The following is a 27,994-nucleotide window of genomic DNA, read 5'->3' as shown; positions in this document are numbered from 1 at the left end:
TAGATCATCCAAAATAAAACAGTAGTCAATTATAGGGGGTCATAAAATACTTTGGTCATGGCGTGTTCTCTGCCAGCAGTAACATAGGTAGCAAGGGCTCTGCCCTATTATTTATCAGATTGCCATAGGGGACATGGACATGCATACGAGGGACATTACACATAAGCTATGGGAAGATAGAACTTTGTTTCGGAGGCTTTGATCTTATCGATCAACAGGAATGTGAAATACCTTGACATGTTGTAGACACTTGGCAAAAATTTTAATCGGTCAGGGTCTGAGTGTTCAGGAAGAGCCAGAGATGTGCACTTAATGCATTCTCTCACGGCTCTATGCCATGTAACCAAGATGGACTAGTGTAAGTCTATGGAACCATCTCGGTCGCAACCCCTTCCATCAGCTGATCAGTAGAGGTGCTAGGACCACCACAGGTCACCAATATAAAAGTCATGGGAGAAACCTTTATTTTGGACACTCTATTGGCAATTGTGTAATATTTACTCCAGAACTATGGTTACTCTTTACCCCATATTGTCCTGCTCTAAACATGTTGGCCCACTGTACCAAGCAGTTTACGTTTTGGACTCCATAAATAACCAACATCATAGAAAAGAAAGAGCGAGTAATAAAGGTCTGTAGTGTCAGTAAATGGTACTAACTGGAGACACGCGTAATAGCTATCGAAAGTCCTGAACCCTAGAAAGGACTGGCACTAGATATTACACATGGCTCCTCACAGGCTGCCATGGTGGAAAACAGTGGTTACGCCCAGGATTAGCACCAGAGGATGGAGTTGGTCTTCATTAATCGGGTCACCTTCTTACTCCAGGTGCTGTACTCAAATTGAAGGGGTCCATTGAAGAAGTAGATATAACCTAGAATAGATGGGAGAATATGTGAATAATATAACTAGGGCTCATACCAGGCACGTTCTTCTCTTACCACCATGAAGAACTAAACATACAATGATCCTACAGATGACACTGTGGATAGATGATCAGTGTCTAATCAGAGGGTTCCAACCACTGGGTACAAACTTAACTACTATTATCAGACCCATAGATATCTGACCATAACTCCAGGAGGACACAGGACCTAGTTCTCGTAAACCATGGGAGTCCCAGTGGCCAGTCCTTCAGTAATCAGACAATAATCTCCGATGCTGGATCATTCGTGAAGAACATGTTGACATGGTCAAACCTCCATTCTTAAAGTATTTCTGTCCTAGAGACATGTCAATATTTTTGATTGGACCAGGTGTAGGTGTTCAGACCCCCACCGAGAAGAGAACGTGTTTGGCATGCTTCTCTCCAGGCTTGTTCTAGCAATCAATGGTCAATCAAAAAACTTTTGACATGTCTCTACGAACAATAAGTAAAAAACTATAAAATTCTCTAAAAGAAACATTATCATTAAAATTAAAATGGTGGCTCTATATTTACCATTTCTTCGATAGGCGGCATCCACCTTTTCCCCGATACCTAAAAAGTCATCAGCAATCATCCTGGGGAACCCTTTATCCATACTCATACTTTCTTCATCATAGCTGGAACAGAAAAGGGGATTTTTTCACATATATTTAAAAAAACTGAAAGTTTGCTCTTGGCAGCCGTCCCTCCTTCCCTCGCTCCTTCTTGAATTTTGTCCAAGCACAACTTATAATTGCACGCCAGGCTAAGATGGTATTTCCTGTGCATACAGCCCTGGCCGCAGAAGCTGATGGATTTAGTTTATACTTGTTTTTATAGTTATTATTAGCAGAGCTAGCAAAAACAATATTTTTTCTAAATACTCCGACCCCCTCTAACTCTGGATATTCCAAAAAGCAGAAAGGTGGATGGACTGCTGCCATCATTAGGGAGTTAGATTAATATTCACTTTTTTAAGACTGTGATGAGTAGATGTTTTAAATTGATACATTATGTTAAATCAAACATATTTCAATTATATACTTTTTTTTTTTTTAAGTCCTGTTTGAGAGACTCAGACTTACCAATCACACATAGAGTTACTTTTTTTGTCCTTTTGCCCTTGGTTACAACCCGCCTAAGGACATCTACTAAGGTGGGTCACACATGTCTAGTTTATAGAGACTCTGTCAGTAGGTTTATGGTGTCCTATATAAGGGTAGCATAAAGTAGTGACAGAGAAGCTGAATAGAATGATGTATCACTTACATTGTTCTGTGCAGCTGATCCAGAGATATCCTCCTGAATGACATGTGCATGAGCCCAGTAGTCCTGGATATTCATGAGAAGCAGAAAACTCCACCCACCAGCTGCTGATTGGCAGTTATCTATCCATGCTGTGTATAGGCAGTCAACTGTCAATCAGCAGCTGGAGGGCGGGGAGAGGTGTGTGGTAAGAAGCCTATTCTCCTGCATATTAGGAGAACGGCTGAACAAAATGATGTAAGTAATACACCGATCTGTTTAGCATTCATATCACTAGTTTATGCTGCAGTTACCTGATAGTATTGGCAGTTGGTCTTCATTGCAGGTGCAAGCAAGGGAGGTTGTGGGAAAGTGTGTACACTGTTGCGTGGCAACAGCAGGGTCACAGTTCAGAAAGGAAACCAGGAAGTGGTCAGATCCATGGGGCAGAAATACAGTACAGGGAGGTAAGCTACTTTACTTAAACGCAGTACATTTTTACTCCGTTGTAGTATACATCTGTTTTACCTATTTTGCTTTGTGGGACAACCTTCTTCGATTAAGGCCCTTTTTAAAAGAACAAGTGTTTAATTACCCTGCAGCGCCACCTCAGGGGACATGACATATTACACTGAAGGGATGCGCAGTGTTCTAAAGCTACTTTCAGTAGAGGACATCAAACATATTGACCCTCAATTAACTCACAGTTTGTACAATTCCTATTATTATTTGGGATGAGTAGTTGTATCACAGCTAATGATGGGGGTTATCTTACCTCCAGTACTTGTCCCCAGTGAAGAAATACGTTTTTCCAGTTGCGTCATTATGAACAGCTGCGTCTATAGATTTCAAAATTTTTGGAAAACCAAGTTCCCATAATTTTTTGGGATAGTCCTCCAATATATCATATCCATTCAGGGCCCAGAACTTTTTCCCTGAAAAGAGATTAAAATATTATAAGTGCAATTACCGTTTAATTATTATGTTTCCGTTGATGAGCTAAAATTAAGATTTCATCTTAATATTCTGAAAAATTTTCTGTAAAAAAATCTGGTTTCTGCATATTTCATTTTACCAGTAAAAGTTTTGTGGAAATGATGAATTCTTTGACATAAAATAAACCAATAAAATTTAGAGGTTTCTTGAAATAACTATAACAGCCAATCAGACGCCACCATAGGTGTTATCAAATTTAAAAAGCAATTACTAAGGGCATGCGTGTTTTAGACAGTTCTGTGAGAACCTATAAGAGAGGCCCAACTTGTTTGGGTTTATCAACTTTCCTAGTAGGTGGTAGAAGTTGTAGGAGGCCCCTCCCCTGAGGAACTGCATTATTACCAAATAAAGATCAAATCAATGGTTATAGAAAGGGGTTATCTGACTCAGATTACACAAACCTTTGGGGTCATGTGATCACATGAAAGATTGAAAACAGATGACATAAAAAAATTTTTTTACATCAACCAAATTTGCCAATATTTAGAATGCCAAAATGGGAACACCTAAAGTGTACCTGTCATTTTAAAAGATTTTGGAAACACATTTCAGGTTTTGATCAGGGTAGGGGGGGGCTGTTCAGATCCCAAGGATCGTTAGAATAAGATGGGAGTGGGTGGAGTTTAAAAATATTTAGGCTATGTTCACACTACGTATATTTCAGTCAGTATTGTTGTCCTCATATTGCAACCAAAACCAGGAGTGGAAACACAGAAAGGATCTGTTCACACAAGGTTGAAATTGAGTGGATGGCCGCCATATAACAGTAAATAACGGCCATTATTTCAATAAAACAGCCGTCGTTTTAAAATACCAGCAAATATTTGCCATTAAATGGCGGCCATCCACTCAATTTCTACATTGTGTGAACAGATCCTTTCTGTGTTTTTAATCGACTCCTGGTTTTGGTTGCAATATTGACTGAAATATACGTAGTGTGAACCCAGCCTTAAACATAATTTAAAATAATAGCAACGTTCCTACAAACCTCTAAAAATGTAAACCAGATCCTTCTGTGGATTTTCATAAGCAGCATCAATTTTGTTTGGAAGTTCGGGCCAGAAAGCTTTAGTCACGGTCAGTTCTGTATCTGTCATCTGTGGATGAACCCTCCAGAAGAATCTGGATAAAGAAGACAGAGTCAAATTTATAGATTTTACACTAAATCGGTATGTAGAAGAAGGGGTACTCTGGCAAAAATAATTTTCTTAAAAAGCAACTGGTTTCAGAAAGTTATACAGATTTGTAATTTGCTTCTTTTTAAAAATCTTTAGCCTTCCAGTACTTATCAGTAGAGATGAGTGGACCGTCGGACTTTTGGTCCGACGGCATCGGCGCTCTCTCGGCATGCCTTTGATCCTGGCAGCGTAGTTGCAATCCCGCGAGTATGCGGCCAGGATATTCCAGGGAATTCAACAGCGGTTCCCTGGAATATCCTGGCCGCATATTCCCGGGAGCGCAACGATGCAGCCGGGATCAAAGGCATGATGAGAGAGTGAACTGCTGAGAGTGAAAAGTCAGAACAGTTCGCTCATCTCTATTTATCAGCTGCTGTATGTCTTGCAGAAAGTGATGTAATATTTTCAGGCTGACACGGTGCTCTCTGCTGCCCTCTCTGTCCATGACAGGAACTGTGCAGAAGAGTAGCAAATCCTTTGGACAGTTCCTGACATAGAGAGAGGTGGCAGCCTAAAAAGAACACACCACTTCCTGCAGGACACACAGCAGCTGATAAGTACTGGGAGACTGGAGACTATAGAAGTAAATTACAAATTTATATAACTTTCTAATGCCAGTTAATTTGAAAGGAAAAAAAATTGCCGAAGTACCCCTTTAACATTTGGCTTGGCCTAGTTCCTGATCATTCTATCTTATGGAGCGAGTCCTGAGCAGAACTCTCCATAATATTCAGGCTCTAATAGGCCACAGACAGCCATTGTCTTGTCAAATGTTCTATAATATGAGAGACGGCCTCCAAGAGGCTGGACAAGGGAAGCCACTGCAAGCCAGACCTGTTCCCTGTAGTGGCCCCTATAGGAGACATTTAGTATTACAAATGTTATACTTGTTAGCGGCTCATTGCTCTGACCATACCAGAGTATATGGACATGACGGGGGTCCTTATACTAATCTATTCATGGCTGAATATTGGGTTCTACCAACCTGTCTTTGAAGATAAACCTTTCTCCTCTGAGTTCGGTGATGGCATCAATCTCTAAGTCTGGGTCGCACTTTTCGGGTGTTTTGGGGTGTTTCGGGTTTGGGTCTCTGTTACCAGGCCCTAAAATCAAAGTAAAGATTCTTAGTTAACTGTTTAAGATCAAAAAATTGCTTCTTAAAAGGGAATCTAGAAATGTCCCGATTATACCATTGTATTCCAAGGCCTCATTGAGATAACTATAATAAGGCCGCCTTATAGCGTCTGTATTACAGCCATGGCAGGCAGGTCAAATCACCCAAACTAATAGCATTAGAGATCCCTACAATGTTATTAATGCAGGTTATCAGGTCAGGATGTGAAAGCAGAACAGCCGTCGATATAAGGCCTACAACCGTTCTGCTAAGCTTATAGTATTAGGAAGAGAACATAAGCTATTATAGTTACCATATAGCTCTTGAATTCCTTGCACATCATCATCAGGAAGAATAAAGCCGGTGGTTTCTGCATAACTATAAACTGGATACATCAAGGACCCCGGGTCTCTGGAATGGTCAAGGCCCAAAGCGTGGCCAAATTCATGAGCAGCGACAATGAACAGGTTGTATCCTGCAAAACAGCAACACTCACTTTTAGGTATTGGGCCAATAAAAAGGAAATGTTTTTCTATGATGTTAATAAATATGGAATTCTCCAACTTTTTTCTTAGTTTCCCATTACATATCTGCCTCAAGCTAATCTGACCAAAACTACTAGTACCATAAGGAATACATGAGTGATCTCCATAGCTGTTGTGAAACCACAAGGCCTAGCCATGGAGCCAAAGTTTTAAGACCACAGACTTAGGGCAAGACCAGCACTCTTATGTAGGGTCTTTACAAGGCTCAATCAATTGTGGGGTCAGGTTGCACCATTCGTGTAGCCTATTAACTTCATCCCAGTTCCCCTATTCATTCCCGATTAAACAATCAAATCTGTTTTGAATTTCAAAAAATTTTTTAGATTTCAGTGAATTGCTTGAAATGCCAACAGAATGGATAATGCTAACCCTACAAACATGAACCCTAAGTTTTGGTTAGTAGATTTAGGCTTAGTAACCTAGGGTTAAGGTTATGCTGTCTTGGCATTAAAGAACTTAGATACAGTTGGTTACAGTTCTAGGAGACCTCATGGTAATCGGGGCTCTTTTGATGAATTTAGACCAAACCGAATCCAATAGATAAATCGAGTGGTATTTGACTGGGGAAAAAATTTCTGAAAATTTGTTCATCTTTATTTAAGAGTAGACTTATCCCACTGAGTAGCAGCTCCATATATTGAGGTTCTGTACAACATCCATTAGATTCTAGAACTGATCTAGAACTCACCTTTATAGTCATTGGTGAATATTTCATCATCATCAAAGTGAGTGTCTCCTCCAATCTTTTCTCCAGGGGGGAAAGCATGAGCGAGCAAACCATTAGGGCCGTCAAATGGGTAGTAGTCACCATGTTCTAGAGAGAAAGAGAACATCAGCATCGACACTAAAGTTAAAATAAAAATAAGTAGGATTTTTGGAGGTTCCTACAGAGGTGATGGGGAGGACCTTCACAAATAGGACTATCTGACTTTAAGTCCACTTTTCAGCACAAGGCCGTCTATGGTTATCTACATAATGGGAGAATGGAGGAAATTGGGCTTGGGCACAGTACCAACAGGTATAGGTGTAATGATCCCATTGCCATACATTAGACCTACATATGAGAACATCAGTATACTACATCAGTGGGAACCCATCAACCCATCAGTATACTACACCTTAAAGGGAACCCATCAACTAGTGTGAACCACTAGTCATGGGAGTTATCACTGATGGTTCTCCTATCCCCACCAACCTTGATTGATAGCTCTCTCTATATACCCAGAGAGATCTAATTAGGATGGCTGGTGGTCTGGAAGGCACCAATACCCACCACCATGGAATCCCCAAAGGGTGGAGTACTCCTAGGTCACATCGGTGTCTTTGGTGTGTCCTGTGGGTCTTACCCCCCATGAGAATTACCTCAAACTGCCACAAAGGGCACATGGCTGTGACTATGGCACGGTGTACTCATAACTGGTAAGGTATGAGCTGTGGGTAATATAGAAGCTAAAATTTCACCATGTTTGGCTAAGTGGGCATCTGTTCTCAATGGAGAGCGATGGCAGTGATTTTTATCCTCAAGAACAGCTGATATCCAACATTCCTAATCTCTTTCCCTCCTACACCACAATTGGGGAACACATTACACATGTTCAACCAACACATGTCTAGGGTTTATGGCCAGTTTAAAAGGTGAAAATATATATTTCCAGGTGACCATGAGGCAAAAGTGACCTTCCCATAACCTGAGAATGGCTGCCAATTGCCTTACCTTTTTTTCCAAAGGAAACCATGATGTCAGCAGTGCCGGACCGCAGCCTGGTGAAGTTCAATGGAGTGACATCACTCCATACTTTTAGTGCCTTCTTAATTGCTCGGTCCACGTCTGCATGTGGTAAATCTGGGGTGTAGTTAACAATTCTAGAAGAAAAAGAAAAATATGTTACGAGACAGGAAAAATTCAAACATGGAATCAAAATTCTACATCACAAGATGAGCTAAGATATTACGCAACACCTCAAGAAAGTGGCTAAGAGGGATATAAGAGGTCTCATGGCCCTCAGAATAGAAGGAAGTTCTCTCATTGGGTATAGCAGTTATAGTCAGTGAACTTTACGTTTGCCAATTCTATAATCCCTATCATTAGTTTCTTTACGTTGTATCTCCTATTCGCTATCGATACATCTAAATTTTCCAGTTTGTACTTGGTCTTGGTTAAAGTTCTTCACGTGAATTAGTTTTTCCATTGTAGGCTAACATGGGGGATGGCATGGCATGATGGCTGCCAAGGTGTCTTAAGCTCAAAGGATTTACAAGTTATTCCCTATGCATAGAATAGGAGATATCTAGCTGATCCATAGGGGACTGACCACAGGGACCCCGACTGATCATGAGAACAGAGGTCAGTTGTCTCCCCAAGTAAATGAAGCGACAACAAGCATGCTCGTCCAACAATCCATTTACTGTCTACAAGACTTGTGAACAAGGGCAATCCCATCACTCCGGCCAATATTTAGAAGTCCCATAGAGAATGAATGTAGTGGTGGGCGAACATGCAGACTGGAGCTTCATGATCTTAAGTTGTCCAAGAGACCAGACCATCGGATAACCCCTTTATGCCAGATTTGGAGACTTGTACCATCATATTAATCAGATTTATGTAAAAATAAGTTGAAATGGAAAAAACTTTTAGAATCTAATATACAATGGAGTTAAAGGGGTACTCTAGCGGGGGGGGACACTTTTTTTGCTGGGACCGGGGAGAAGGTGGCCGAGGGAAAAGACGTCCACTCGCCTCCGCAGTTCCAGCGGCGGGTCCCGCATCGCGGCGCTCCGGTGCCTGGTTCCCGGCCGCTACCGGGTGTCTGACGAGGGCCCGAGACGATACGTCTCAGGTCCGCTCAGCCACTCAGTGACAGAGGGGGGATCTGAGCGGACTTGAAACGGATCCCGCCACCGTCACTGAGTGGCTGAGCAGACCTGAGACGTCACGTCAGACACCCTGAAGCGGCCGGGAACCGGGCACCGGAGCGCTGCGATGCAGGACCCGCCACTGGAACTGGGGAGGTGAGTGGAGGTCTTTTCCCTCGGCCACCTCCTCCCCGATCCCAGCAAAAAAGTGCCCCCCCGCTGGAGTACCCCTTTAACAATACAGACACCTTTGGAGAACAACACAATCAGGTGGTTGGAATCCAACATATCCAATACTTGCATCAAGTGACATCTAGGATATGTAGACTACTATATGGGTAAAATGGCTTTCAAAAATCTGATATATCATAATGCTAACAATGAAGGGTTGAATAGAAAACCAATGTAGTTATACAGATACCTGTAGGTGAGGTTGTTTCGGGGCCATTTAAGTTTCCTTGGGAAAAAGTTGTATTCTCCTATATCTGGAACTCCACATCTCGGCTGCTTCATAATATCCAGAGTTTCTTCATCTAGTTTGCCAGTCACATCCAGACCAAAGAAGGCTTGCATCTCCTTTAGTTGGGCCGTCACCCTATTAACGCCGCTCTTTCTTAGGATCCCAATGGGGTTGGATGCAGAGCTGTACAACGTGCTTAGATATTTCTACAGACAAAATAAAACAGACAAATGGTAAAAAATTAACACCTTCTATGTTCTACTTGATCCCACCACTCTCCAGACCACCCGTAACAAGAGGTCCTGATGCCCTGTTACTACTTTCTACCACCTTGATTGTTAACATTATAGAGCTTTTGAAGACTATGAAAATTTTCAACACCAAATAAGAAGCAGATATCAGCCTGGACCTCCTTTGATTCTACGAAAAGAATGTGGAATCTGGAAAATGATTGTTGGCTACTGACAGTATCTTTCGATATCAAACATTTTCCAATATCAAACTTTTATAACGTACCCACTGGAGATATAATACACAGGTTGTCTATCTCTAGAACAAGGTGCCCCCACCCCACCCGGCCAAGTTGCAGTGGCAAGGATTCTGAAAACACATGAGTGAGGGGCCCTTGGCTCTAGAGATGGTGTGAGTTAAAGATAAGCGATCCTTGACCACACTTGGGTTCGTCCAAACCCAAATGTGCGGCATTTGATTACCGGTGGCTGGAGAAATTGGATGCATCCTTAGTAAGTCCTGGAAATAATGGATGCAGCTTATGGTAGCCTTAGAGCTGCATCCACCTTCTTTAGCCACCAGTAATTAAATGCCGCACACTTGGGTTTGGACGAACCCAATCGCGCTCAAGGTTCGTTCATTTCTAGTGTAGATCCCAGAGTCCTGGATGTGTGTGAGATGCAAATTATTGTTGTTAATAGGGGTTGACAATTTCAGGATATTGGTAATTATCTGATGATTGGGGGTCCCACTTTTGAGACCCCCATATTTTAGGAGAATAGGGGTCCAAAGCATATTTAGCCTGAATAAAGAGATAGAGAAAGAGTAGAGAAAGTCCCATTGGGGTCCAGCTCTCTAGTGTATAACTACCATAAATATACAATACTAAAATGATAAAAAATAAATACAAACAGTACAATAACTATAAACCACAGAACTTTATAGAACTATAAAATCTTTTTTTAATAAAATAGACTGTAAAAGAACTATACATGCCTGTGCAAGGCGAAGATCTTTCTCCGTGACTTCATCGCTGTCCTCCACAGGAATAGGGATGGAAAAACAAAGGCTGAGACCGGCCAGCAGCCAGACGGACGCTGAGATTGCAGGTGACATGTTGGGTTCCTTATGAGGCTCTGCTGGCTGCTGGCTGCCTATAAGCCCCTTATATAGTGTAAGAGCCGTGAGTCACTCCATTGAGACGTGCTAAAACTTCTAACCAGTGAATGGTAAATATGATTACTCCCAAATCCCCCCAGAAGACATCCTGGTTTGTGGTGAGGAACAGAAAAACTTCTCCATCTGTGCCCTGCGAGCAGGAGATCAGAGAGTAAACATGCCCTCAGCAGATTTATGTGTGGGAAGTACTGGCTTGCACAAAGTGCCGCACCATGCTGGATTTTACTCATTACTTTGCAAAATAAACTTTTTACTCTGTACAACTTCAAAGAAAAAAAAACGCAGAGGAAGAAATGATTGTGGACGGACGGCCGTGAGCCGGAATCTTGTCCAGGCAGCAAGTTGTCCTGAGTTAATGGGAAGTCAGAGATGAGGAGGATAGATAAGGTGTTAATTCTATATAATAGATGGGCAGCAGATGGATAAAACCATGATGGGCCCTAACTGATGGCCAACACGTTTCGAACCATGAAGTTATAATCCTTAGTAGAGATGAGCGCAACTTGAGCATGTTTGACTTGGATAGTTTGCTATTTGAATACCGGTGGCTGAAAAAGTTGGATGCAGCCTTAGGGAGTCCTGGAAAACATGGATATAGCCTATGGCATGAGTGGGTCATCTCTTCTTTTTTGCTATCAGATGTCCAGCAGTCCAGAGGGAAGGTAATCAAAGGGAAAACCTGTAGGCTGTCAGGAACTCTTAGTTCAATGCCAGTCTTGGTTGCTATTACAACGGCACAAGAGTTTCCAAAGGGAAGGGGCTACGCAGTTGTTGAAGACAGTAAACTTACTCAGGGACACAGCTTGGCTAGTTTTTCTCCTGATGATATGTGGGGTATCTATAAGAGCATGCTTGAGTCTGTCTGAACCCAGAGGTCTCGGCATTTGATTACCAGTGGCTGAAGAAGTTGGATGCTGCTGTAGGCCATAGGCCTGTGGCTGCATCCAACGTCTCCAGCAGCTGCAGGTCAGATGCCAAGCGTTCTGATTCGACGAGTTCTCTTATGACTAGTGACATCACTATGGTATCACTACTTGAAATCACAGTGTGCATAGTCCCTGTACTTTAATATTAATATGTGCATTATTCAGTTAAAGTCTTATTAAAGTATTGTATTGCCCCCCAAAAGTTATACAAATCTCCAATATACACTTATTAAGGGAAATGCTTATAAAGAGCTTTTTTCCCCTGCACTTACTACTGTATCAAGGCCTCACTTCCTGGATAACATGGTGATGTCACTTCCTGGATAACATGGTGATGTCACTTCCTGGATAACATGGTGAGCTCACTTCCTGGATAACATGGTGATGTCACCTCCTGGATAACATGGGGATGTCACTTCCTGGATAACATGGTGATGTCACTTCCTGGATAACATGGTGATGTCACTTCCTGGATAATATGTTGATGTCACTCCCAGACTCCCAGAGCTGTGCGGGCTGTGGCTGCTGGAGAGGATGATGGCAGGGGGACACTGAGGGACACAGGGCACTGGAGGGACACTGAGCATTCCCCTGCCATCATCCTCTCCAGCAGCCACAGCCCGCACAGCTCTGGGAGTCGGGTTGTGACATCACCATTTTATCCAGGAAGTGACATCACCATGTTATCCAGAAAGTGACATCACCATGTTATCCAGGAAGTGACATCACCATGTTATCCAGGAAGTGACATCACCATGTTATTCAGGAAGTGACATCACCATGTTATCCAGGAAGTGACATCACCATGTTATCCAGAAAGTGGCATCACCATGTTATCCAGGAAGTGACATCACCATGTTATCCAGGAAGTGACATCACCATGTTTTCCAGGAAGTGACATCACCATGTTATCCAGGAAGTGACATCACCATGTTATCCAGGAAGTGAAGCCTTAATGCAGCAGTAAGTGCGGGAAAAAAGCACTTTATAAGTATTTCCCATAATAAGTGTATATTGGGGATTTGTAAAACTTTGGGGGGGGGGGCATTACAATACTTTAATAAAAATTTTCGCTGGACTTCTCCTTTAAGGTAACATCACTCTGTGTATTTCCCCTTTACTGTGACATTACTATGGGTAATATCCTTGTGTTTTGACATCATTGTGGGCATCATCCCTGTAATATAACATCAATTAGTGTAGTATTTGAGTGTTGAGACATCTATACTGTTCTATCACTCTACCCATTACCAATGTACAACATAAAGCATAGATATGAGACCAACATATAAAAAACCCAATATAGGCTGATGGGTGGAGTTCAGGTGAACAGGTCTATGTAAGCAATGAGCGGGATGTGATGCCTGCAGGACCACCACTGCCCTTTCCTTGCATCAGCCAGATTGTCTTACTCAGAAAATACAGGTTTTCTTTAGCCCCATATAAAAACATACATAAGCATTAGGAAATCCCCATGAGCAGTTCCACGATGAAGCGGAAGGAGCCTCAACCACATCCCGATTACTAACATCTCTATAATAACAGTAATATCTCTATCTCCATCTACTCGGAACATTATATATTGGGATTCAAGAGAAATCTATATAAAATGGAAATCTCCTTTGTAGGTCGCTCAAGGACAAAGAAGGACAAAGATGATGAAACAGAGAAAAATGACTTTATTAGGATACCCCACCCTAACCCTTTACCAGTAACCAGGCTTCATGTCTGGGCACAACGTTATACCAGGTACATCCTGTGGGGGTGTCTATGTTGGGATTGGCTTGGCATGACATCACTCAGTTTATGCAAAAAATGACAAAGTTAGGAATTTTTGTTTTAGTCCAGAACTAACACTGTTCTTCCCAAAATTTTACAAAACTTCTTTAGGACCAACAGCCAATATATTTTTTTTCATACAGAACGCTAAATCCCTTGTGTCTAAAAGTGTGTTAGTGTTCAAGTACCAATAGGGGGAGCTCATGAGGTCATCGCATACAGATCTGTAACTGAGTTCAATGAATGTAAAGGTACGCAGTAAGTTCCCTATGGCCAAAATGGTGGAGCCCAATAGGGATGTCATGTTGGATTATGGTAGTTAGCAACAGAGGTGAAAATCGTCTAGGTTGCTGACAGCAGGTAAGGGCACAGGCCCTGGACAGGCCTAGTTGTGACGGAGGAATGATTGTGGTGATGATGGTGCACTGTGCCCACACGATGAAGGTGAACCACTTTGTGACCTGGTAAAGCCCAAGGCTCATAACACCAAATGGTCATACAAGGGGGAAGAGCTTTCTCGGCCACCAATCCCCTCCGTAGATTGCCCAGCCTTCCCACTGGTTCCCATTCCATCAAGGTGATTAAATGTGAAGTCCTACTAGGCTGTCTATCTGAACCCTGACCTGTCTTATCATTGCTTAAGCATCCACTGTGTGCCTCAACTCTCAGTGAACACCCATCGGGCTTGTTGTTCTGTGTGCAGCTGTTCAGTGATCTTTTATGCATCGCCGCTTACAGTACGTCATCCAATGGCCAATTTAGGCAAATCACCCCAAAACAAATTTCAGGATATTGACTCATTTCTAGTCTGCACAAGGCGCAAAAATAGAGACCTAACCCCATGCTATCTCTTCCTTTTGTTTCCATCACTTAGATGCTACGTACGCTATTGACCATGGCATCTAAGAGGCTAAACAGCTAGGTTCAGAGTCAATCTAAGAAGTTCTCCTGGTATCTTGCTGGTATCTTGTTGGACTTTACTGTGTAAGAGCCTATGTCCTCCAAATGATCTTCATGTTTTTTGATGGGCCAACCCAACCCAACGATTTACCAAAAATTTGGAAAATTTTAGACAATTAAAAAGTGCAAAGTCTATGGGTAATGATAAGAAGCATGTCTCCATCCTATACAACCTGCTTTGGGCTCTGTAGATTGAACTCATTTGACTCCTATAAACCACAGGCATGACGTACTTGGTACGCTGTTATCTCAGTCAATGTGATATGTGCTACTCCTCAGGTTTCCGTAGCCGATTTTTGTGATAAATGCCTCCATTTCCATTTCGCATACTTCTTGGTGGGACGACAACAACGTGACCTCTCACTAAGGCCTCAGAAATGTGTTGACGTCGCTGCTCAGGTTACTGGAGGAATGTGAATGTGTAGCTAAGCCCGTAACAAACACATTCCTCTCAAATCAGCAAACAGCCCCAGGACACGGAGTTTTATCTGTTTTGGAAAAGTGATCACATTGACTGAGATTGAGCAAGAACTGGGAAGAAGAAGAAGAAGCTGTCTGCTCCATATATTGGTGGTGATAACATTTCCGGGACAATAAGGGCTCTTTTATGTCTATTGGGTTATTCATCAAACCGCATGCCGACAAGACTACATTCGGGTCATTCCTGTTATATACTGGTTTCTTGAAGGACTCAAAATCATGGCTACCTGTGCTTTTGAGTCCCTTAAAGAAAACAGTATACGTGTAGATGTAGACCAAAAGTGGTCAGTAGTAGATGATGCTTGCCGGATCTGCATTTGACTTCTGGTGGCTGGAGACTTTGGATGTAGCCCTAGAGTTGCCAGGAAAACATGGATACAGCCTATGGCCTATGGCTGTATCCATGTTTTTCCAGGACTCCTTAAGGCTACATCCAACTTCTCCAGCCACAGGGAATCAAATGCTGAGCATTCGGCAAGTTCACTTATCAGCAGTAGATGACATTGCAGCCACTGAAATCAATGGATCAAGTTAAAGTACACTATGGTCTGTCAGCACAACATTTGGCTTGTTTTCCAACTTATATCACGAAAATAACAGATAAACAAGGCCTAATAGGTGACGATGAAAGAAAAAACACCACCATCCCCCCCCCCCCCCAAGAAAAAAACAAAAACAAAGCATATGAACATAAATGCATAAGAAAGAGGCAAATGCCTTGAATAGACCACCCTTCAGGGGTCTCCACCACTTCATCTCCACATTATATAGTCTACTCCAAACATTCTTCTTTAGAGGTCAACTCAAAATTTTTGGAGGGTGACAGCTATGGCATTATTTGGCCAATGCTATTAGGTATTAAGTGTCCCGGACTAGATTAAAGGGAGTACACACGTATCAAATACCCTGTGGCCTCCATAACCTTGGGGACCTAGTGGTCTTTAACACCCACCCTCCCAGTTGGGCATTTGATCTCCATACATATTAGAAAAAGTCAACTTAAATGGGTTATCCAGTGCTACAAAAACATGGCCACTTTCCCCCCCTACTGTTTCCCCCTACAGTTCAGGTGCGGTTTGCAATTAAGCTCCATTTACTTCAATGGAACAGAGTCTCAGAACCCCACCCAAACTGGAGACAACAGTAGGGGGGGAAAGTGGCCATGTTTTTGTAGCGCTGGATAACCCCTTTAACCAGGGCCGTTTCTGCAGTCTCTGCCGCCTGTCTCTGCAATGCTGTACAGATCACTTTACAGCAGCCTCATCTGATCACCACAGACACAACAGGAAGTCTCAGCTTAGTTCTAACCCCAGTGGTGAGAATGAAAACTGCAAGATCCCAAGATTATTTTATACTATAGATAGAAAAATGGTAATTTAAAAAAAACTTCACCAAAAATTCTAAGAAAATATGTTTAACATAAAAACATTATTGAGTCATTTTCTAATGACACTGTCCCTTTAAGGTATCCCACACTAAAAGTGCCCCCTACAGCCCAGACACTTCATACCAAGAAGATGGGTACATTGGCATAAACCAGTACCAAGAGGGAGCCATGCTTTCTGTTTCACTTCTGTGGCCCCCAGACTTTATCCTCTGAGCAAATACCCCCAGGAACATGGAATAAAGTAGAGCAATATTATACTTTATTATAAATAGTATTGATGTATACATCTCTTTCATTTGCTATGTGGCTTCACTATGATGTAATTCTCAACACAAGACAAAGAATTTTTCTCTGACATCGGTAACATGGCGGATCCTTGGGTCGTATTCAATCTGGGTTTCTCCATGATAAAAATACATGTTCCCTGTATGAGAGAAGTTCAGCATTAATAGTGTTATCTCTATCCCTCTATATATCATATTCCTAGAAATAATAAAACATCTATATAATAATATAAACTTCTAGTTTGGAGGTAAAGAATTACAGAACGGTAGCTTCTAACAAGCAATATGGCTGCTAGGGTGCTGTATACCTGTGTACCATAGAGGTAAAAAAGAATTCCCACAATTATTTTATTTAATTTTTTTGCCCATAAAATAGACACTCACCCCCACTATTCCCACTGTGCCATCTGCTTCATCCCAGCTCTACAACGACACATTTCATTACTACATCTGGGTCATGTGACCAGCCACCATCTTGACTTTCTGACTGATAACTGCTTTTCAAGTCTACCCATATAATCATCATCAGTAACTCTTATGGGAGTTTCTGTCTCCCCACATGTGGATAGCTTTTATGGAACAGTCCATGCAGCTGTATCATACAGGAAGTTTCCAGGGGGGGGGGTCACCATGAGATCACATGACCCAAGTGAAGGAAAGGATGCAAGGAATGTTGAGACAGAAAGGAAAAACTAAAGGGGGTAATACTGAAATATATATATATATATATATATATATATATATATATATATATATATATAAATATATAGACTAGCTGCATAAAGAATAAAAAAAACTTTCTCCCATCCAAGTGTATCACGTACCGTTCTCATGCATATAAGCTGCGTCCACCTTATTTCCCACACCAGAGAACTGTGATTCCAGCAGCATAGGAAATCCATGGTCCATCTGTCTTGTTTGTTCATCGTAACTAAGGAAATATGGTATCATCAGTATATAGTATGATAAATATAAAGTGGGCATGCCTCAATGTGACCATTAGAGATGAGCGAATCTCAAGCATGCTCGGGTTCATCCCAACCCGAACGCTCTGCATTTGACTACCAGGGGCTAAAGAAGTTGGATACAGCCCTTGCCTGGACAGCATGGATATAGCCTATGGCCATGGACTGTATCCAAGTTTTCCAGGCAGCCTTAGGGCCTTGGGGTTGTCCAGGCTTACAAAAACATGACCACTTTCTACCAGACAACAGCGCCTCTGCTATCCTCAGTGTGGGAGTGGTTGCGCAGCTTAGTACCATTCAATTGAATGGAGCTGAACTGCAATACCACACGCAACCTGAGGACAGGGGGTGCTGTAACTATTCTTTCTCTAGTCCTAGATAACCCCTTTATATTCCATTATATTATGTTAACTGTACTAGTGAGAGTTCACTACTGCTATTCTATTTGAGACAGTTGCTATGGAGGTGTATCACAGCCTGATCCAGAGGAATGGATCAGGCAATCTTGGTTGCTCAGGCTGGAAAGTTTTGGGTGGAGTTCCATTAAAAGATCTGTGGCCTGTGCACTCATTGTGGATAGATCAACGATTGTCAAGGTATAACTGTCAGCTGAATGGCCATTAAAGGGGTAGCTCACCAATTTATTTATTTTTTCACATCAACCGGTCCCAGCAAGTGCCAGAAATTTGTAATTTACTTCTATTAAAATATGTCCAGTCTTCTAGTACTTATCAGCTGCTGTATGTCCTGCAGGAAGTGCTGTATTCTTTCCAGTCTGACACAGTGCTCTCTGCTGCCACCTCTGTCCATATCAGGAACTGTCCAGAGCAGCAGTATCCCCATAGAAAACCGCTCCTGCTCTGCACAGTTCCTGACATGGACATAGGTGGCAGCAGGGAGCACTGTGTCTGAGATTTTTTGGTGATCTACCCCTTTAACCAGATGATCATTCGCTCAATGGTCGCTCGACCGTCCGCCTACTCATGTGTATGACCACTGTATATATTACCTCCAGCACTGGTCTCCAGTGAAAAAGAAGGTTTTTCCTTTCTCCCCATCATGGAGGGCAGCATCTATTCTCATCACCGTCTCAGGGAAGCCGAAGTCACTGATATTTCCAGAATCTTTAACTTTTGGGTAAAATCCATTGACAGACCAGACCTGTCTCCCTGAAAGCAGGTCATGGTTATAGTAAGTATATAAGCTGTCTATGACAGTCCATGGCTGGTTTAAAGGGGTTGTTCAGGATTCCTTTCTCTCCAGAAACAACACCATATTTGTCCACGAGCGGTGTATGGTAACGCAGCTCAGTCCTGTTCACCTGACCTGTAATACCAGACACAACCTGTGGACATGAGGGGCACTGTTTCTGGGGGAAAAAAAAAACAGCCAACTTTTTTATTGTAACCCTAGAGAACCCCCTTAATTATCATGGTGTAAATCTATACTCACCTTTAAATAACAAAATGGTGTTTTGTCCTGGAGAACTGTAGGCGGCATCTATGAAGTCCGGAACTTCTTCCCACAGTGAAGTTGCCAAGATGGCTTTATGTACAGGCAGGTTTGGGTGGTGATACCACACGTGTCTACCATAAAGATAAGCACAATGAAGCCATACTAGAATGGAAACATACAAAGCTAATCACATGGCTGGGGATTCTCCCTGCCTCTTGTCCCTACAGCGCCCCTACAGGTAAAACTAAGCATTACACATTTTAAATCAATGGGCAGCTACTGATTCTATAACCCTATAGCTAGGTCCCCTTCAGAATCCCTCATTCTGCTATGTCAACATACCCTAAAGGTACAAGCCATTAACTTACATTAGTTGCACCTTTAAAAGGTTGAATATTATTCTCTGTTCATAAGTCTGTTTGGAGTTTTCCTGTAGCCTGATCCAGAGTAATAGATCAGGCAGTCTGTACTGTTCATGCCTGGATGGTTTGGGTGGAGTTTTGTTAGTCAGTTAAAAGCCCCATGGCCTGTGCGCGTTATAGCTTATGCTGTGTTTAGTCTGTCCTAAGGTTTCTAGTATCTCTTGGGAAGGTTTAGTTTGTCAGGTGTTAGTTTAGAGTTATATAAGGTCAGTTTGTGGCATCATTATCAACCCGTTTGCATCATCATCTGTTCCATTTATTTTGTGACTGCCTGTTGGCTATCCTTTTCTGTCCTAATATAAGTCCTGGGGGGATCTGAGCCACATTTTAGATCAAGGGAAGGTAACAGGTGAAGGTTCTTTTAAGTCAACTAATCCCAGCAAGGGCAAAAGATTCGTAATTTACTTCTGTTTAAAAAATCTTAACTCTTCCAGTACTTATCAGCTGCTGTATGTCCAGCAGGAAGTGGTGTATTCTTTCCAGTCTTACACAGTGCTCTCTGCTGCCACTACTGTCCATGTCAGGAACTGTCCAGAGCAGTACCAAATCCCCATAAAAAAAACCTCTCCTGCTCTCCAGACTGGAGAGAATACACCACTTCCTGCAGGACATACAGCAGCTGATAAGTACTAGAAGACTTGAGATTTTTTAAATAGAATAAAATTACAAATCTTTGGTACTTGCTAGGATCATTTGATTTAAAAGAAAACGTTTTGGTGAACTACCACTTTAAGCCCAGTTCTGTTGACTATTGGCTGGCTAGCATCTTTACAACTTCCCGTTCTATCAACCGCAGATTGCTTTAGATTACTGTGCTGAAAATAAGAATAGAAAGACTACAAAATACAATCTGTTATACCTGTCTTTGAAGATAATAACACCTCCTTTCCATTGTACCATGGCATCGATGGGCACCTCCTGGCTGCAGATTGTGGGAGTTACAACACTTGAGGGTCTAGGACCTGAAACCAAGGAACATATAGGTACTAGTAATTATGCATCCTCTGTAATAAGGATATCCCATTATGTAACAGGGGTGTCACCTTAAAAAAATCATTTTTAAAGGGAACCATTCACCCCGTGGCCCCCGGCAGAAACTGACATACAGTGACATAAAGGTCAATATACTTACCACATCGCTCCCGGTCCCGTCCCGGATCCCGTTCTTCTTCTCCCGCCCATTATGGTAATAAGCTGAGATGAGTCCAACGTCCATAGGAAACGACGGACGAGTCCAACTTATTCATGAGGTCCTCTTCTCGTCGCCGCCCATCCACGCCTCCTGGAACTTGATTGACGTCTTCAGTCTTCTGACGAATTCCCGCGCAGGCGCCGTTGCGATGGTCTCGTCACCTCTTCTGCGCCTGCGCGGTAAACAGGATACGTGTTCGAGACAATCGGCGCACGCGCAGTAAACGGTGAAGCTGCGGAGCGGCTTCAATTGTGAACTGCGCATGCGCCGAAAACGACTGTCACAGCGCCTGCGCGGGATCCGGCGAGAAGAAAGAAGACGAGGAGGAAGAGGACCCAGCGTCAATCAAGTGTCGGAGGCGGGGAGAAGGCTGGACTTCGGACCCGGCGGTGCTCATTACCATAATGGGCGCGAGAAGAAGAATCAGCGATTTCTTTGTGTCAACAACGGGATCTGGGACGGGACCGGGAGCGATGTGGTAAGTATATTGACCTTTATGTCACTGTATGTCAGTTTCTGCCGGGGCCACAGGGTGAATGGTTCCCTTTAAATTTGGAAATTTTGAGTTAAAGGGGTACTCCAGCGAAATTCAACTTGTGTCAAAAAAGCAGCTTGTGTCAGAAAATTATAAAGATTTGCAATTTACTTCTATTTAAATTAGATTTTTGCCGGAGTACCAAGAATTCATCCGTCGGTTTGGAGAAACTGACACAGCCATGTAGTATAGCAATTATATGCAATGCTTCATTTCCCCTGTGGGGGCGCTGCATTGAAATTAAACACTCGATGCTACACAGTTTGCAGTTGATCACTGAGGTCAAGGTAGAGGAACACGTTGTCATCAGCTTATTGTTAAGGGGGTCCTTAAAGGGATCATCCAAAATGGAGAACCCTTTTCTAGCACAGGTGTTGAGCCACATATATGGGCTAAATGAGCTATATACGAGAAAACAGGCACTTTAGATGCATCACACTGAAGTATTTAAAGCGACTATGTACCCACAATCTGACCCCGCCCAAACCACTTGTACCTTCGGATAGCTGCTTTTAATCCAAGATCTGTCCTGGGGTCCGTTCGGCAGGGGATGCAGTTATTGTCCTAAAAACAACTTTTAATCCTGCAGCGCTGTGTCTAATGGCCGGGGCTTACATTTGTATATGCATTAGGCTGGCACGCCCTCTCTGTCCTTCCTCCCCACCCTCCTCATCATTAGGAATGATCCAGGAACATTTACTGCTGTTTGAGCTTTGCACAGGTGTATTAATGATCCAGTCCATGTTCATTATACACACAGGTGGGGAATAGGAAGCAATCTGCCTGGAGCATTCCTAATGATGAGGAGGGTGGGGAGGAAGGACAGAGAGGGTGTGCCAGCCTAATGCATATACAAATGTAAGCCCCGGCCGTTAGACACAGAGCTGCCGGATTAAGGGTGCCTTCACACCTAGCGACTCGCAGCGTAAATTACGCTGCGAGTCAGGTAGGTCCTGGCAGATCACTTTCACTACATACATGCAGCGGTCGCTCAGACCGCTGGGTGTATGTAGTGAAAGTGATCTGCCAGGACCTACCTGACTGCGAGTCGGTAGATGTGAAGGCACCCTAAAAGTTGTTTTTATGACAATAACTGCATCCCCTGCCGAACAGACCCCAGGACAGATCTTGGATTAAAAGCAGCTATCCGAAGGTACAAGGGGTTTGGGGGGGGGTCAGATTGTGGGTACAGAGTAGCTTTAATATGTCCCCCTTGTATCTCATAAATGCTCTAAATTCAGAAAACCATGTTTCCCATTCATTTTAAACAAGTGTGTGTGTGTGTGTGTGTGTGTGTGTGTGTGTGTGTGTGTGTAGAAAAAAGGCATCCATAAATGTGAACGTAGCAATGCAAATCACGCTACAAATGACAAATGTTCAATATGTCCCCCTTGGTTTTCAACAGCTCTTTACATTTCTATACATATATATAGTCGATATATATTTGTTTATTGTCAGACAATAAAACTCAGCTGAATTTTAGATACTTACATCTATGGAGAAGAGAGGGATGAGTAGTAGTGGAAAACAATAAAGAACAGATAGGAAAAACTTAGTCTAGGTGATTATACATTATGCTCCAACATCATAATAATCAAACCCAATATGCTCTATACTATTCTTTGGAAAAATTAAAAGATATATATAATACCACGTATAACTAACGGCCGTTGTAATATGGTAAAACAAATGGACACATATTCCAATAGGATCCTGCACACAAGAACAATGGTAACACATACTATATACATGGCCTTTACCATACAGTTCCTGTATTCCCAGGACATCATCTGCAGGAAGGGTGAAGTTCTCCGAGCTATAGTAAGTGTAGATAGGATACATCAGAGCAGACGGGCTGCTGGAGTGGGCCAGCCCCAGAGAGTGTCCTAATTCATGTACAGCCACTGAGAATAGGTTGTAGTCTAAGGAGAAGAAGAAACGTTACATAAGAAGTATAAGCTCTTCAGAGGAATGAATATTATATAGATATGTTAGGGGTGACCCAACAGGAAGCAGGTAAAGTTTCATCAGGAGACAGGTGGACAAGGGTGAGAAGGCCCCTGTTCTCTGTACATAGTGGGGTACAGTGTTCAGCAATGTTCGGAACACCCACAAAGAATGAATGGAGTGGCGGTCGAGCCTCCACACTGTTACTACCTCTGTTAACCTCCATTCTGGTGATTGGTAGGTAAAGTGTAATTATAGGTAAATGTAACATCATTAAATCTTTCACCATCCAAAACCAAATCAACCCTTAACAACCCTACAGGACTATAGATATGAGAGGAGTTAACCATGCAAAAATGTATCAATGATCATCAGTTATAGGAAGTGTTCCTCAAAACATCCTTAACTACTCAGGGATGCTTCCAGGCCCGGACTGACAATATTGCAGAACTGGCAAATTCCCGGTGGGCCGTTTAGTTTGTCAATCACTGTGTGTTTACTCTGTTATTTTCGATGGATGTAAATGAGCAATTCTTAACATTCCACTTTTATCTTCCTTCTATTGTTAAAACTGTGTTTTATGTATATAAAAAAGAGGAGGCGGGGGGGGACTTAATCTTGTATGAGGGCTGGTGGAGCTGCATTAAAGACCCAGTCGGGCTCTGGATGCTTCTATAATGTATAAGCGGAGGTGGAGATGTAGCAGTCACTCCCAGGCCCTAATGTCTGGCCTCACCCATAGGCCCCCCCACCATATAAGTCCCCAGACATAAGACCTGGACATTAAAGGGGTACTCCGGCGCGGCCGTATTTTTCAGATCTTGCCGGGGAGGGGGTGGTTAGGGGCGGCGGAGGTCACTTACCTCCCCGGTTCCAGCGCCGGGTCCCGGATTGCGGCGCCCCATACCCGCGTTCCGCGGCCGCTTCCTGGTCTGAGCTGCCGCACGAGACGTGACGTCTCAAGGCAGCTCAGCCATTCGGCGGCCGTAGCGGAGTCCCACCATCGGCCGCTGAATGGCTGAGCTGCCTTCAGAAGTCACGTCTCGTACGGCAGCTCAGACCAGGAAGCGGCCGCTGGATGCGGGTATGGGGCGCCGCAATCCGGGAGGTAAGTGACCTCCGTCGCCCATAACCCCCCCTCCCCGGTCAGATCTGAAAAATATGTCCGCGCCGGAGTACCCCTTTAAGTTGGAATTAAATCGACAGAAATTAACCCTTTACCGTCCAAGTCAGCCGTCCATCTTTCTTCATCATCAAAATGGACATCTCCGCCCTCCAGCTCTCCAGGCGGAAAGGCGTGAGCCAGAACTCCTCTAGGGCCATCGAAAGGGAAGAAATCTCCATGTTCTAGAGATGAACACAGCACATCCTTCCATTATCACTCTACAATTATAAGAAGTGTTCTTCAAATTTCCCTGCCCCATCGGAGTTCACCTCTGGCAGCAAAGACGACCATCAGGTCAGCGTGTCCGCTATGGAGCCGTATAAACTGGAGGGGGGTCACTGCGCTCCACACGTTAAAGGCGTCCTGTATGTTCTGATCCACATCGGCTGGTGGCAGATCCGGGCTGTAGTTCACTATTCTAAAGTCGTGTTATATGGGAGGATTTGGGATGAAGAGTTCATACACCATGGGGGAGATTTATCAAACATGGTGTAAAGTGAAGCTGGCTCAGTTGCCCCTAGCAACCAATCAGATTCCATCTTTCATTTTTCAAAGAGTCTGTGAGGAATGAAAGGTGGAATCTGATTGGTTGCTAGGGGCAACTGAGACAGTTTCACTTTACACCATGTTTAATAAATCTTCCCCATATATCTATCTATATATTTCATACAACATTATAATAGAAAAGACACCTTGATAAATCGCTCAGAAAATGCAGGAAAATTATTTTACCTGTATGTTATAATAGTGGACACCCACTTTAAATCCTTCTCAATGACGGCATACTGGGCAACATCCGGAACCCCACACCTGGGCTCATCCATGGTATTGTCGTTCTCGTAGTGTCCCCGGTTCAGATCGACATCCCTCTTCTGTATAGCCTCCATGTATCCTCCGTATTTCTTGTATCTCTACATATAGTATTGGGTTGTCCAGTATCAGAAAATTATTTTTAAATAAATTAAATTATAATAAAGTGTACATGTCATGATAGGCCGCTTCCGGATCAGCAACGAGATCTTCTGTTTATCCGGAAGTTCAGGTCCCCATTGAAACCATAATGCGAATTGGATCCAATGGGGGTCACGCGCATTATGGTCTCATTACGCGACCCTATTCATGGAGACCCAACTTCTGGATTGAAAGAGGATCTCACCACTGATCAAGAATTGACCTTTGTAAAAGGGTTTTTAAAGGGGTATTCCATTCAGACATAACTTTTGATATCCATGGTGAGACTAACAATTCATTCCATACTTGTTATTATCTATTCAGTCTCCTTCCCCCAGTTCTGAGCTGCTGCTTTCTGCTAAAGACACAAAAATCTGTGTGTGAGCCTTTCTCTCTGTCTCTCCCTCGTCCCCCCTCCCTTCTGTGACGGCTGATGTAAACAAGTCCCTGGCAGGCTTTATCTGCAACATTGTAACTTCTCTGTAATGCTGAGAGGGCTAATCTGAGGTTAAGTTGCTGATGATCTCACTGTGATTATCTATCCCAGCATTACAAAGAAGCTACAATGTTGCAGATAAAGCCTGCCAGGGACTTGTTTACATCAGCTGTCTCAGAAGGGAGGGGGAGGAGGGGGGGGAGAGAAAGGCTCACACACAGATTTCTGTGTCTTCAGCAGAAAGCAGCAGCTGAGAACTAGGGAAAGGAGACTGAACAGATAATAACAAGTATGGAAGGAATTGTTAGTCTCCCCATGGGCAGCAACATATGAAAAGTTATGTTTAAATGGTATATCCCTTTAATCTGGAAGATTTGTAAACTACCTGGATAACCAATGATCTAGTTCAGAACTGTGTGATTCCTCATTTTCCCTGCTGAGGCGCTGCAGAGAAATTAAGCACTTGCTGCTGGGATTACAACTGATTGCTAAGGGTCCAGATACTTAGTGAGTCGCTTATTATTGGGGGACTCTTTTAACAAAAAAAAAGAGTCCAATATGGAGACCCCCTTTCATGAATCTTTGGTTATAGAAATATTTTGCTGAAATGGTCACAAACCTGTCCATCCTGTAGATCAGACGCTGGAAGGATCTCGCTATCCGGCGGTGAATCCCTCATGATCGGTAAGGCATTTGTTATACTAAGAAGCAGCCATCTCAGGGACACTAGGAAGACTCTCATAGTGGGACCACGGCTCTACTGTTTGTCAGTGATGACCGGTAGATTTATATTTATAGCTACATGAAGGGAGACAATTTCTTATCAGACAATGACATTCTTGATGGTTGAGCTAAAACGGATTTAATCAGAATTTGTAAAACAGCTGAATGGTGAATTTCTATGATATTGGTCACCAAAAAAAATGAAAAAATAAAAAACCTTTCACATCAACTGGTGCCAGAAAGTGCCAGAGATTTGTAATTTAATTCTATTAAAAAATCTCAAGTCTTCCAGTACTTATCAGCTGCTGTATGTCCTGCAGGAAGTGCTGTATTCTTTCCAGTCTGACACAGTGCTCTCTGCTGCCACCTCTCTCCATGTCAGGAACTGTCCAGAGCAGGAAAGGTTTTCTATGGGGATTTGCTACTTCTCTGGACAGTTCCTGACATGGACAGAGGTGGCAGCAGAGAGTGTTGTGTCAGACTGGAAAGAATACAGCACTTCCTGCAGGACATACAGCAGCTGATAATTACTGGGAGACTGGAGATTTTTAAATAGAAGTAAATTACAAATCTATATAACTTTCTGACACTGGTTGATTTGAAGCATTTTTTATTCTCTGGGACATGCCTATAAAATTTTTTATTTACATCCTGCCCTATGGGTTGGGAGGAATAAGTGGCTGTGATCTGATATCAATGAGAGGTGGAGGCAGCGGCACCCCCTGCAGGTATCAATGATATATGATTCGCACAACAAAAACAAAGGGAAAAAAATCCCCTTTATTAGGTTTCTGTGGGTGGAAAAGTGAAAATCAAACCATGAAAGAAAACTTCCCGACTTCGCTTATGTTGACCGAGCACAGACAACAGGAATCTGACGGACGGTTTACAAGGGAATGACTGTGTTATTTGTGTTAGGAAATTCCCCTTATATACAATCTATCACACCCACACGGTTTCTGTAGACATAGGGGGAGATTTATCAAACATGGTGTAAAGTGAAACTGGCTCAGTTGCCCCTAGCAACCAATCAGATTCCTCCTTTCATTTTCCAAAGAGTCTGTGAGGAATGAAAGGTGGAATCTGATTGGTTGCTAGGGGCAACTGAGCCAGTTTCACTTTACACCATGTTTGAGATAGATATATATATATATATATATATATATATATACTGTATGTATATATATATTTATATATATATATATATATATATACCACACATCACTATAATAGAAAAGACGCCTTGATAAATTCCTCTTAAAATGCAGGAAAAAATGTATATGTATGTATGTTATAATAGTGGATGCCCACTTTAAATCCTTCTCAATGACGGCATACTGGGCAACATCCGGAACCCCACATCTGGGCATATCCCTTCTAGATGGGACCCCCCCCCCCCCCTTTGAGATGAGGATAGCAGGGATGAAGCTATATGGTGTGCTAAGTCCCAATGGTGATACTCCAAGACGGATAGGAAGATAACAATGGAGCCAAAGCTTTGGCTCTGCAGGCATGCTGGGATTTGTGGTTTTGCACCTGTGGCACAGAGGATCTGGAGCATCAAGACTTTGAGTGTTGGATATTGACTTATCTAGGGCTCATGCATAGGGTTCCATTACAGCTTGGTTCTAGCTCCATAGGTCCACGTAGAGGTCTATACGGCCATATTGTACCTCCA

The 27,994-nt window shown here is 42.9% G+C and overlaps 2 protein-coding genes and 1 long non-coding RNA gene across 6 annotated transcripts in view; 1 reads left to right on the top strand and 2 right to left on the bottom strand.

The window, feature by feature from the left end:
- Window positions 1-305: 305 nt before the first annotated feature.
- Window positions 306-10,652, bottom strand: LOC138792311 (collagenase 3-like). The gene is made up of 10 exons (XM_069969586.1): window positions 10,527-10,652; window positions 9,261-9,505; window positions 7,701-7,849; window positions 6,675-6,800; window positions 5,755-5,916; window positions 5,313-5,430; window positions 4,138-4,271; window positions 2,929-3,088; window positions 1,443-1,546; window positions 306-875 (listed from the first exon to the last, which is right to left on the bottom strand). Exons 1-10 carry the CDS (start codon window positions 10,644-10,646, stop codon window positions 775-777), a joined length of 1,419 nt encoding a protein of 472 aa, XP_069825687.1. The 5' UTR covers window positions 10,647-10,652; the 3' UTR covers window positions 306-774.
- Window positions 2,506-27,994, top strand: part of LOC138792313 (uncharacterized) — a 39,136-nt gene continuing 13,647 nt past the window's right edge. The window contains exon 1 of the long non-coding RNA XR_011363118.1: window positions 2,506-2,620. This is a non-coding gene — a long non-coding RNA (uncharacterized lncRNA). The remainder of the gene's footprint in view (window positions 2,621-27,994) is intronic.
- On the bottom strand, window positions 16,520-27,304 carry LOC138792312 (collagenase 3-like). Of its 4 annotated transcripts, none has more exons than XM_069969589.1 (11): window positions 27,269-27,304; window positions 26,213-26,391; window positions 24,939-25,117; window positions 24,476-24,624; window positions 24,263-24,388; window positions 22,855-23,016; window positions 20,227-20,329; window positions 18,943-19,076; window positions 18,500-18,659; window positions 17,350-17,456; window positions 16,520-16,665 (listed from the first exon to the last, which is right to left on the bottom strand). In XM_069969589.1, the coding sequence occupies exons 2-11, from the start codon at window positions 26,333-26,335 to the stop codon at window positions 16,568-16,570; spliced, it is 1,341 nt and encodes a 446-aa protein (XP_069825690.1). In that variant the 5' UTR covers window positions 26,336-26,391; window positions 27,269-27,304; the 3' UTR covers window positions 16,520-16,567. The 4 variants fall into 4 exon arrangements, with proteins under 4 accessions (XP_069825690.1, XP_069825688.1, XP_069825689.1 ...); XM_069969587.1 differs by having other exon boundaries at window positions 27,135-27,295; XM_069969588.1 differs by having other exon boundaries at window positions 27,156-27,295.

This window comes from Dendropsophus ebraccatus, chromosome 5 (assembly GCF_027789765.1).
Source record: "Dendropsophus ebraccatus isolate aDenEbr1 chromosome 5, aDenEbr1.pat, whole genome shotgun sequence".
NCBI classification, from domain to species: Eukaryota; Metazoa; Chordata; class Amphibia; order Anura; family Hylidae; genus Dendropsophus; species Dendropsophus ebraccatus.
Note: the sequence above shows the minus strand (reverse complement) of the source record. Positions and strands in the feature narration are given on the sequence as shown.

Excerpts from the sequence above, each read along its gene's own strand:
- LOC138792311 (XM_069969586.1), bottom strand. The coding sequence starts at position 10,646 with ATGTCACCTGCAATCTCAGCGTCCGTCTGGCTGCTGGCCGGTCTCAGC. Across the intron at positions 9,506-10,526 it reads AAGATCTTCGCCTTGCACAG|AAATATCTAAGCACGTTGTA; the intron begins GCATGTATAGTT and ends TTTTGTCTGTAG. Across the intron at positions 5,917-6,674 it reads ATTCACCAATGACTATAAAG|GATACAACCTGTTCATTGTC; the intron begins GTGAGTTCTAGA and ends GCTGTTTTGCAG.
- LOC138792312 (XM_069969589.1), bottom strand. The coding sequence starts at position 26,335 with ATGAGAGTCTTCCTAGTGTCCCTGAGATGGCTGCTTCTTAGTATAACA. Across the intron at positions 25,118-26,212 it reads CTGATCTACAGGATGGACAG|AGATACAAGAAATACGGAGG; the intron begins GTTTGTGACCAT and ends TACTATATGTAG. Across the intron at positions 17,457-18,499 it reads ACTGGAGACCAGTGCTGGAG|TTACGATGAACAAACAAGAC; the intron begins GTAATATATACA and ends ATATTTCCTTAG.